Raw genomic sequence first — 12,003 nt, 5'->3', positions numbered from 1 at the left:
TCTGTAGTATCCTGCTGGGATCAGAGACGTAAGGAGCGCAACTGTACCTTAGATCAGTGTGAGATTGATTGGGGTTCAACTACAGTCCAGACCGAAGTTAGTTTGTAGTAGGCTAGTATCTGTAGTGGCTTAATACTGTGTGTGTTCAATATGGACTAGGTCTCGAGGTTTTTCTGCATTTGCGGTTTTCTCGTTAACAACTTCTGGTGTTTGTGTTATTTCTTTTCCGCATTATATTTTGTTATATAATTGAATATCACAGGTGTGCATTGAATCGATCAATTGGTAAATCCAACCTTTGGTTGTTGATTGAAATTGATTGATCCTTGAACATTGGTCTTTGGTACCGTTGAAGTTAATTTCTCTTGTATTCAATTAGACTCGCAAATTGCTATTTGCTTGAGTAAGTATTGAAATGTGAAATTGAGATATAACTCCTTGATATAATTTTCTTAAGATTGAGTCTGACTGTCTAGTTGATTCTCTTGAAAGTATATTGGAGTTAGTCCATACAGATAGTTAAGCGAAATATTGGGTGAGGTTGTTAGACCCCCACTTTTTCAATTGGTATAAGAGTAGGCAAACACGTTTAAAGACCTTATAAGTTTGTATATAAACGTATCACCAGTCTTCGATGGCTCAAACTACTTATGGTGGAAAATCGCTATGCGTGCTTTTCTTCAAGATCGTGATTTTCAAACATGGGTACGTGTTGTTAATGGCTATGATCCTCCGGTTAATACAGAAGGCGATATAACTATACCTAAGGATATTGGTAGATATAGTCCAGAAGAAATCCTTGTTGCAAAGAAAAATTCTGACAACTTAAATGCTATTATACATGTCATTACCCCAGATCTTCAGCACCATATGACTACGTGCACAAAGTCTAAAGAATCCTGGGATGTCTTAGAAACCGTAAGGGAATACCTGTGAAAAAGAAGCTAGGATTCAAAACCTAAATTCTGACTGGGAAAACCTTCGTATGGCAGATGAAGATTCATTTGATGAGTTTAATCACAAAGTGTCTGAAATCGTTAATGCATCTTTTGCATTGGGTAAGACTATTCCTGAAAAGGACATTGTGATGAACATTCTCAGATCTCTTCCATCTAGATACGATTCTGAGAAGCATGCCATTGTTGAAGGAAATAATCTCGCAACGCTTTCCAGAAATACCCTGGTTGGGAAGCTAAAGGTATTTGATCATAAGCATACATCCAAATCTGGGAAGGATGTTTCTTTCAAAGCACAAAAGAACACTAAATTACTTGATAAAAGTAAAAGTGTTTGCATCTCCGAAGATGATATTTCTGAGGCTCATTCATCAAGTGAATATTTTGACAAGTCAGTCTCGTTGATCACTAGATAGTTTAGGGATCTTCTTTTGAAGAGAAGTAAACAGTTCTCCAGAGATAAATCCAGGTCATCAGTTAAGCCCCATAATTGTGTTCCTTCTAAAAACAGGGATAGTGATGAGACTGATGACGAGGATATGCCTCAGTGCTTTAAGTGTAAAGATTTTGGTCATTTTGCAAATGAGTGTCCAAATCGAAAGAAATACACTGGGAACAAAGGTCTTGCTGCAACTCTTAATGAAATGTCTGACAACTATGATTCTAATGAAGACGAAAAATCAAGTGTTGCACTTCTTTGTGAAAATATTTATTTTGATAATTGTAGCAATACATACATCAATCTTGATATTCTTTCAGAAGAGAACTCAAACAATCTGGAAGAAAAAATTGACCTTTCCGTTGGAAACTCTCTGTCTAATTTTGCAGGTTCCACTATGTGTCTAGCAGCTTGCACATCTCGGATACCTGAATCAGATTCCAGGTTGACATGCTCATATTTTTCACTCAAGGGTCATGAACTTTCATAGTGTTACAAGTACAAACACAAATTGAGACATGTCTACAAACTTCAAAGAAGAGCAAATCGATTAGCAGACAAGCTTAAACTTGTTCAAAAGATCGCAGAGGTATGTAAGATTTTATCTCCGTCAAAGAAGTTAGTTTCGATAAGACCAGACCATTGGAAAGAAAGTTATGGTCTAAAAACTATGAGAAACATGGTTCTATGAATTCCGATCAAAAAGGATGTGATTGACAGATTATTGTTCATCCCAGCACAACTTAAATTGTGTTGGTCAGTGCATCTTGTCTCATGTGCCTGATTAAAAGAGACAAGACTTTGCACATCTCAGGCTTTAAGAAAAGAAAAGTCTTTAGTTTTCTTGATTTTCTTTGTTTTTGTCTGCTCTAAGAGCATTGCTAAGTCCGGAATTCATGTTGCCTTTCATATCTCATTAATATTGGAAAGGACTTCCCTGGTTAGTCAATAAAAGAGGGTTAAAATAGACAATTCTGCCTTTTATAGGGTTGAGAGTTGTGTATACACGAACCTGTGCTGAAGGTTTCGTAACCCTATATATCTTTTTCCTTCTCTAAAACTCTTTTTAATCAAAGACTACTTGTTGAGCTTATTTTGTGATTTCCTCCCACAAAATAGTACGCATATGGATACTCCAAGCATCATGTATTATGATGGAAAATATGTTAATATGATTGTTAAGCCATCAATCATGAAGGGAAAAGAAAAATCTCTGATACCTCCAACTTTGAAAAGAAAAAGAAGGAATGTGAGGAAACCAAGAGTTGTCCCTTCAAATTCTCAAAAGTTTTATGATGTTCTTGAAGAGCTGAAGGAGATAAGAAAGGATATTCAACAAATAAAGGCTTGTGTTTTGAGAACTTTTGAAATTCAGAAGGCCCTGGTTCGACATCTTCAGCCTAAAAGGTTTGTTGGAATTGACTCCTTTCTTCACGAACCGTATGTTCCCATGGTTGTTGACGACAAGGAGTTCGGGGACGATAAAGAATTTTTCAGAGGTCTCAATGTCTAAGAAATCTTCTTATGAGAATTTTATTCTTGTGTTTTTAAGAAGAATAACTAGAGTTCGGAATAACCATTCTTGTGATTACACATAGCTATGTCCAACGATTTTCATCTTCAATGTTTTTAGATTTATTTATTTAAATTATAAAGTTTGTTTGGAAGATGATTTTTGCAGTATTAATCTTTATTGTTTTATATATTGCAATTTGTTATGGCCTTATGGGATATGTGTGTTTGCGTCCGTGAACTATGATTGTCCCATACTTGGTCAAGAGTTAAGTAAGTCGTACGTCGATATGCAAATATTGGTAAAAGATTGAATGAACTTTTGACAAACAAAAGTTAAGCCTTCTATATCATTATGCAAATATTGATGGAAGAAAGGATGAACTTTTGTTTGTAAAGATTAAGTCTATTATATGTCATTGTGCAAATAATGATGAAGGATAAAATAAATCTTTGTTTAATTCACGAAGACTTGTGTGAGAAAACTAGTCTTGTGATCCGTGAAAAAAAAATCATCGGAAGATATGGTGAGAACAAATACAGGGCAAAAAATAATTAAATAAATATGTGTGCACATGGGACAGTTGACCATGGAATAAGCTTTGAGTACTGTTAGAATCAGTAGTTGATAAGGTAAACACCATCGATGTGATGACGGGATACACAAAAAGATAATGTGAGAAATGAAAACAATTGATTTTGGTAAATAAGATTTACTCGCAAGAGATATTTACTTCGGAAAACAAATATTCCGAAAGTGGTTGAACAAAATATTACGTAATTATATGAGCCTGATACGAAACAGGTTTTCCACGTGAATAAAACAGGCAAACATATTATTCACAAGCGTAGTATGTTTGGAAAGAGTCTTATAATGAGAACTCTAATGAACTGAGCTAAAATTCATCAATAGAGAAAGAGATTATTCTTGAAGATAAACAAGAGCATATTGATGAAACCAGATTAAATGTTTTAAATATTTTTTTGACAAACAAAGATTGAAAAACTTTGACACTGATTTTATAATAAAACAATCAAGAAAAAACAAATCTAAATACCAAAATAATGAAAGATGATGTTTAACGTGGTTCCATCATCTTGACCTACATCCACGAACGAAACTCCTTAGGGTGAAATATTATTGATCTCGGGATGAAGCTGGGATTATTTTACAATTATACAGAGAACTCTTATTTATAGAGTTAGATTAAAACAAACTAGGAAGGTAGTTATTTTAGGTATATTCCTTAACTTGTGCTTCAGTTCACGTACCTTGGTTGCACGGTTACTTGACTTGGTCTTCACTTCACGGTACGATTGCCTCGGTTCTTCTCTGCACCTCGGCTATTTGTGTACGCATGTCTTGACTATACGGTTTCCTCGGTCTTTGTCTACATGATGATCTCGGCTACCCTGTATATATACATAATATATACTCTAATACTAGTGCAAGCCAAGCTAGACCATTTGCAGTTTGGAATATCAATTGCAATCAGGCGCAATTATGGTTGAGAGCGAGAATGGTCTATAAATCTTCATAGCAAGTTGTACCAGAACGCGTTCTATACGTTGAGTGTGTTATCTCATGTGCACTTTTATGTTTTAGAATTCCATCATTCAGGGAAAAGCTTTCATGTTTAATCATTGACAAAAATGGCAACCACATCAACAAGGAAAATTAAGTGAGAAAATGACTTTACAAAGAAACGATAAGAGGTAATACTGTTAAGTGAGAAAATAACTTTATTTTCATGCAGCTAATACTGTTAGCTCCAAACATCAATTTGAGGCAGAAAGTTCGGTGCATATTATGGTCCATATAAGCACATGGAGACGCGGAATACATCTCAATCAGTAAAAGTAGAGAAAAATAGCCTAGTTTAATTGGGGACCATGGAATTTTGTTTGTCCCAAATTTTTCAGGGTGTAAAAATCGGAAGATGAATATACTATTTTACCCTTGATTAATATTTTTTTTTCAAGTAACGATCCTCATTAACGACCCTTCACCGACATTAACGACAGTTTAGGGTCGTCATATACATCATGATCAAAACAATAACGATTCTAAACCGTCATACACTGACGACTCTTTTTAGAGATTAACGACAGTCTATAACGACATTTCTAAAACATTAACGACTGTTTAAGTCGTCAAATGCGTAACCAAAACAGTAACGATCCTTTCAAAGGGTCGTCAGGGAATTGATCATTTTTATGACGTCCCAAAACTGTCGTACATTTCCGCCATTAATGAATCTTCGACAGTTTAGAGTCGTCACTTAAACAGTCTAAACATAAACGACTGTTGAGGGTCGTCAATGAAAATTTTTAATACCTTGACGATTTTTCATACTATCTGGGCAAAAAAAAAAAAAAAAGTTAGACTAAAAATTGCAGATAAAAAATCTGGAAAAAAAATTAAACTCTAATTAATTAAGATTATCACAAATTAATTAAGATTATCACTAATTAATTAAATTTTAACACTAATCATTTAGGGGTATTTTAGCCATTTAAAAAATATATTTATAAGGGGTGATCCAAATTAGGTTCTGGTGACGTTTTTTGTCCTCTAATGCATGGCCCCCAATTAATTTCGATGGCCCCCAATTAAGCTAGGAAAAATAGATGTTTCTAAACCATTTTTCGCATATTAATGAGAGAACACATTAATCAGAAACAACCGTTAGTTCTAATCCATTATTCACATAGTAATCAGAGACGACACGCTAAGTATTGCTATCCTAATACAAGTTTGTGTCATTGTTATCGAAACAGAGGACCGCAAGTGACAAACCAACAGGTACGTCACAGTTCTAGCATCGCCATGAGTTAATGATGTCCAATCAAGTCGTTTTGTATAGTAGAGATGTATGTTGTTACCTAACGGAACACATGCATGGGGGATGCTACATTGACTCTGTACCTAATTTTCTGCAACTGGCAATCCGTTTAGCTGCACATATATGTATACGTACAATGCAGATGTCAGTGTAGTTCATTTCTTTTTATTTAGTTTTTGATCGGTCCTGTAATAATGGTCCTAAAAAAAACAAAAAAAAAGTTCATTTCATTTTCCAAAGAGAATTTAATAATGGTCGGACATATATATTTCTGCCATAGTACTTTACTTTTATGATCAAGTTGCATATCTGTGAGACCACACTAGTCTGTCAGTAAACCCGAGGGTAATATCGGTGTACAACTTGGTGTCCAAAAATGGACTCCAAAAGTATCGGTAAAAATATCAAGATTTGTTTTCTTGTTTTGCTTTTACTTTACCTTTTTTGCTTGCTTGATTAAAGTATTGCTATTTTATCATGGCAACCCTGGTTTTTTTGCTTTACACCATTAACCACTTGTTAATATATTTATATCCGAGAGGTCATTTTTTACACTCTAATGTAAATTTCTCATCCCTTAATAAAACCCCCCAATTCCCCTAATCTTTTCCACACAACTGCTTCACTTCTCTATCTCTGGAAGAAGAAGAAAAATAATAGCAACCATGAAGGAAACCTTTGCGGGAAAAACCAAAATGCTATTCTTCATTATCTTCTCTTCCTTGCTCACAATAGAAACAACAAACGGTGTCATTGCCGGGCTCACAAGTTCAAACACCAGTGTGTACTTATCAACTTCTCATGTTGTTGTTAAATCCTCGTGCAGCTCCACTTTATACCCCGAACTATGCTACTCTTCTATTGCAAGTATTTCGGGTGGTGTTCCCGAGAGCTTAAGATCGAAAAAAGATGTGATAGAGTTATCTATTAACATTACGTGTGAAGTAGTTTGGCAGAATTATTTCACCATTTCCAAGTTGATCAAATATAGGAAAAATGTGTCGCATCGCGAGAAAGAAGCTCTTCATGATTGTTTAGAAATGGTGGATGAAACACTCGACCAACTTCACGAAGCAAGAGATGATCTTAAAGTATACCCAAGCAAGACAACCCTTGCACAACAAGCAAGTCATCTCAAAACGCTAGTAAGTGCAGCCATTACTAACCAAGATACTTGCCTCGATGGATTCTCTTATAACAAGGCTGATAAAATTGTGCGCGATGCTCTAGTAAAAGGTCAGCAACATGTACACAAAATGTGTAGTAATGTTCTTGCGATGGTAAAGAACTTAACCGACACCGATATGGAAAATGAGCGGTACATATCCGGAAGAAAATTAGAAGAAACAGTTGATAATGCTAGTTTGGAAAGCCAAAGCGCAGACGGGTTTCCCGAATGGTTATCAGAAGGTGACCGTCGACTTTTACATTCCACAACAGTGACAGTTAATGCTACAGTTGCGGCTGACGGAAGTGGTGACTTTTCAACGGTTTCGGCTGCTGTTGCAGCTGCGCCTCTGAAGAGTACTAGGAGATATATAATTAGGATTAAAGCTGGTGTTTATAGAGAAAATGTTGAAGTTCCAAAAAAGAAGACAAACTTGATGTTCTTAGGAGATGGAAGGAAGAAGACGATTATCACCGGGAGTAAGAATGTTGTGGATGGGAGCACTACTTTCAAATCTGCTACCGTTGGTAAGTAATCTTAAAACCCATATAATAATTTACGTGCTAAAATGCCTTTTTTTTTCTTAATTAAAAAGATGAGCGAACGCGATTGTCAAAAAATTCGGTCTGGCGGCATCGAAAATTACGTGCTAAAATATTTTCTCTTAATTAAAAAAACGCGATTATCAAAAAATGCACTGGTAATTTGCAGCGTTTAGCGCTGTTATGTGATGGCTGTATTAGGGTTTTTTTTTTAATTAAGTTTAACCTTTTTAACCAAAAAAAATAATATTAATAATGAATTAACTAACATAATCTTAATCTTAATAATTACTAGCTGGTAACTAAATTTAGATTACTCATTTTAACTAAAAGTCAGTAATTACTAATTTGTGGTTGTGTCTAAGTGTTATCAATGTGTACTCAATTACCTGGAACTGAACCGGACCCGGATGAGTCAGGTCCGGTACCGGGTCCTAAAGTGATATTGCTATTGGACGATTAGAACAGTTAGGAACCGATAAACTTTCGGGTCCTAACAGATATTATCTGACAGATACCCGTTGAATATCGGGTATCTTGATATTTGTCTATGTCTTCCTCGATGTTACTTTAATGCAAAGATTTCTTCTAATTCTTGTTTTGATTTTTTTCTTATAATGGACTATATGCCCTCACAATTTAAAATTCTTGTCATAATGGACGACTAAAACATTGGTCTAGGTGATATGGACAGACAAATCAAATATATGAAACAAACCTTTATACCCTTATTAGTTTTCTTCTTCACAACTTCATTATCTTATCCATCTCCCCATTAGCACCAGAAAACCCATCGACACCAAATCTATTCACCATCGACCGCTTCTCTTTCTCTACTAGCATCACCATTCTGGTTCCCTAAGTGTTACCACCGACACCACCTTCGCAACCTTTCCTCACTGTTACAACCACGGTCGTCAACAACTCCAATACAATTATCATCGTTTTAAATCAAATTAAAAACCTAATCTTCATCTATTATCTTCATTTAGTTCTCGAATTGAAGATTAGAGTTTTAAATTAATTGTTACCATGATTTTGTTTGAACTGAAAACACCACCACTGACATAGAACTCCACTACCATATAATATTTTTAATGCCCTAATTTCGTTAAAGTTTCTCAATTTTGTCATCACCTCATAAATTCAGGAAGCTAAATTAGGTTTTAATCTGTCAATTCATAAAATGGAAACTCGAAAATATGGATTGGTCCTTGATAATCCTTGAACATGCAAGTCTCCTAACCCTAATTTTGTTTTTAATTCTATTTTCTGAACGACTTGCATTCACCTGTATAAAATCTAGGTTAAAACATGATCAAATTTGTTTGGATTAGACTGGTTTCATCTGGGTTTAACTTTTGTAAAATCCAGTTTAAAATTCATCAAATTGGGTTGGATGAAACTAGTTCCATATATGTTAAGCTTATGTAAAATTTAGTTTGAAGTTGATTTTTTATGAAACTGGTTTCATCATGTTTTGAATTGAGTTGAAATTGTTTTCATGAAAGCTGATACTTGGATGAAACTGGTTTTTTTGGGCTGTATTTGGTGGGAAGGATGAAATCAGTTTCATCTCGTTTACACATTAATATACCTTAATTTTTGTCAGAATACTCAAGATGAAACCAATTTCATCTAGTTGTAGATCGTGATATAACTGTATTTACGTCAAAATATGCAGGATGAAACCAATTTCATCTAGTTATAGACTATGATATATATAACTGTATTTTCATCGGAATATGCAGGATGAAATCAGTTTCTGTTAACATTGAAATATGCTGATTCTATTGAAAACTTTTTGCACGCTTTCGAAGAAGACGCTAAGAATATTTTAGGGTCTCGTACTCTCGTGAACTTTGTACAAGTACATGAATTTTTTTTTCTCTGACGGTGTGTACTTTAACTACATATACTGTTACAAAATCAAATGCATCAAAGAAGAGATTTAAGGTATAAAGGTGCTTCAGACCTTATATCTTTATTGATAAATATATATGTATATATATATATATATATCTTTGGAATCTTGTAGCCGCTAATTGATGCATATGGCCTACTATATGTACTACGTACTATACTGTCTTCTTAATTGGGAAATGCATGATGATCGCAGAAGAAAAGAATTGCATCTACACATCATTTCTCAAATAGCTAGCTAGCATCATATCTATTCTACCTACGTCTATACCTAATGGTGTTAAGCTATTTTACCTTTACTACTGCAGCTATTGTAGGAAATGGGTTTCTAGCCAAGGGAATTACATTTAAAAACACCGCTGGACCGAGTAAACATCAAGCTGTGGCACTCCGAGTTGGTTCAGATTTATCAGCATTCTACGAATGTGACATTATAGCATACCAAGATACACTCTACGTGCATTCTCTTCGTCAATTTTACATCAATTGTTTAGTAGCCGGGACGGTGGATTTCATATTTGGAAATGGTGCAGTTGTATTGCAAGATTGCGATATTCATGCACGCCGCCCTAACTCAGGACAGAAAAACATGATTACTGCTCAAGGCAGAACAGATCCGAACCAGAATACTGGAATAGTAATTCAAAAATCAAGGATTAGTGCTACTTCTGATTTACTACCAGTGAAGAGTAGATTTCCTACTTTCCTTGGTCGACCATGGAAGCAATATTCGAGAACAGTTATAATGCAATCGTCTATATCAAGCGTCATTGTTCCTGCTGGGTGGAGCGAATGGGAAGGTGCTTTTGCTCTAGACACATTGTTCTACGCAGAGTATTTGAACACTGGTCCTGGTGCAAGAACTTCTGGTAGGGTTAAATGGAAAGGATACAGAACACTTATGAGTGCAAGTGAAGCTGCACCATTTACGGTTGCCAACTTTTTTGCCGGAAGTAGTTGGTTGCGTCATACCGGATTTCCTTTCTCTGTTGGTTTCTAAATTGGTTGTGCATAAGCGCATGATATGTACCTATATACATCAATCTATTGATGGAAGTTAATAAATTATTGTGTTCATTATAACTATTGGTGTGTAAACTCTGCACAACACTCAGTATTAATAAATGGTTCTTCAACAGAGAGATTTCAACCTCAGAAGGGTTTGAGGCAAGGAGACTCTTTATCTCCTTTCCTTTTCATATTAGTGGCTGAAATATTTACTAAATTGATGAACAAAGCTGTGGAGCTCAACATGATATAAGGTTTCTCTATTAATAAGGGGTTGGCAGTATCTCATTTACAATATGCATATGACACTTTAGTGTTTTTGGATGCTAAAGAAGAAGAGGCTGAGAATCTGCTCATTATACTACAAATTTTTGAAGCAATGACAGGGTTGCAGGTGAATCTTTCTAAAAGTTCTATTCTTAGCGTTGGAACATATGACAAAATTCAGGAGATAGTAGAGATTCTCAATTGTACCATTGAACAAATACCTCTTAAATACCTTGGACTTCCAGTTGGTGCCACTAGCAGAAATGCCTCAATATGGGATGCGGTCATAGAGAAATTCCAAAAAAAGTTGGATTTATGGAAGAGAAGGTTCTTTACAAAAGTTGGGAGAGTGACTTTGATAAAATCGACTCTTTCAAGTTTACCAATATATTTTCTGTCAATTTTTCATATGCCAGCAAAGGTGGAGCAGAAGTTAACACAAATCATGAGAGCATTTCTTTGGGTATATTTTGTGGATAAAAGAAAAATCAATTGGGTTGGATGGGAGAAACTAAGCAAACGGAAAAAGCTTGGAGATTGGGGATAAGATGTTTAAGGCTAACAAATAAAGCATTACTCTCCAAATGGACTTGGAGATATGCTCATGAAAACTTAAATGCACTACTCTCCAAATTCTGACAACTTAAATGCTATCATACATGCCATTACCCCAGATCTTCAGCACCATGTGACTACGTGCACAAAGTCTAAAGAATCCTGGGATGTCTTAGAAACCGTAAGGGAATACCTGTGAAAAAGAAGCTAGGATTCAAAACCTAAATTCTGACTGGGAAAACCTTCGTATGGCAGATGAAGATTCATTTGATGAGTTTAATCACAAAGTGTCTGAAATCGTTAATGCATCTTTTGCATTGGGTAAGATTATTCCTGAAAAGGACATTGTGATGAAGATTCTCAGATCTCTGCCATCTAGATACGATTCTGAGAAGCATGCCATTGTTGAAGGAAATAATCTCGCAACGGTTTCCAGAAATACCCTGGTTGGGAAGCTAAAGGTATTTGATCATAAGCATACATCCAAATCTGGGAAGGATGTTTCTTTCAAAGCACAAAAGAACACTAAATTACTTGATAAAAGTAAAAGTGTTTGCATCTCCGAAGATGATATTTCTGAGGCTCATTCATCAAGTGAATATTTTGACAAGTCAGTCTCGTTGATCACTAGAAAGTTTAGGGATCTTCTTTTGAAGAGAAGTAAACAGTTCTCCAGAGATAAATCCAGGTCATCAGTTAAGCCCCATAATCGTGTTCCTCCTAAAAACAGGGATAGTGATGAAACTGATGACGAGGATATGCCTCAGTGCTTTAAGTGTAAAGATTT

At 35.3% G+C, this 12,003-nt stretch overlaps 1 protein-coding gene across 1 annotated transcript; it reads left to right on the top strand.

Annotated features, from left to right (window-relative positions):
• Positions 1–6,358: 6,358 nt before the first annotated feature.
• LOC113336205 (pectinesterase-like) lies at positions 6,359–10,531 on the top strand. Its single transcript, XM_026582190.1, has 2 exons — positions 6,359–7,448; positions 9,695–10,531. Exons 1-2 carry the CDS (start codon positions 6,419–6,421, stop codon positions 10,384–10,386), a joined length of 1,722 nt encoding a protein of 573 aa, XP_026437975.1. The 5' UTR covers positions 6,359–6,418; the 3' UTR covers positions 10,387–10,531.
• Positions 10,532–12,003: the final 1,472 nt, after the last annotated feature.

This window comes from Papaver somniferum, unplaced genomic scaffold, assembly GCF_003573695.1.
Source record: "Papaver somniferum cultivar HN1 unplaced genomic scaffold, ASM357369v1 unplaced-scaffold_150, whole genome shotgun sequence".
NCBI classification, from domain to species: domain Eukaryota; kingdom Viridiplantae; phylum Streptophyta; class Magnoliopsida; order Ranunculales; family Papaveraceae; genus Papaver; species Papaver somniferum.
The sequence above is the reverse complement of the archived record's forward strand: the minus strand, read 5'-3'. Positions and strand labels throughout refer to the sequence as shown.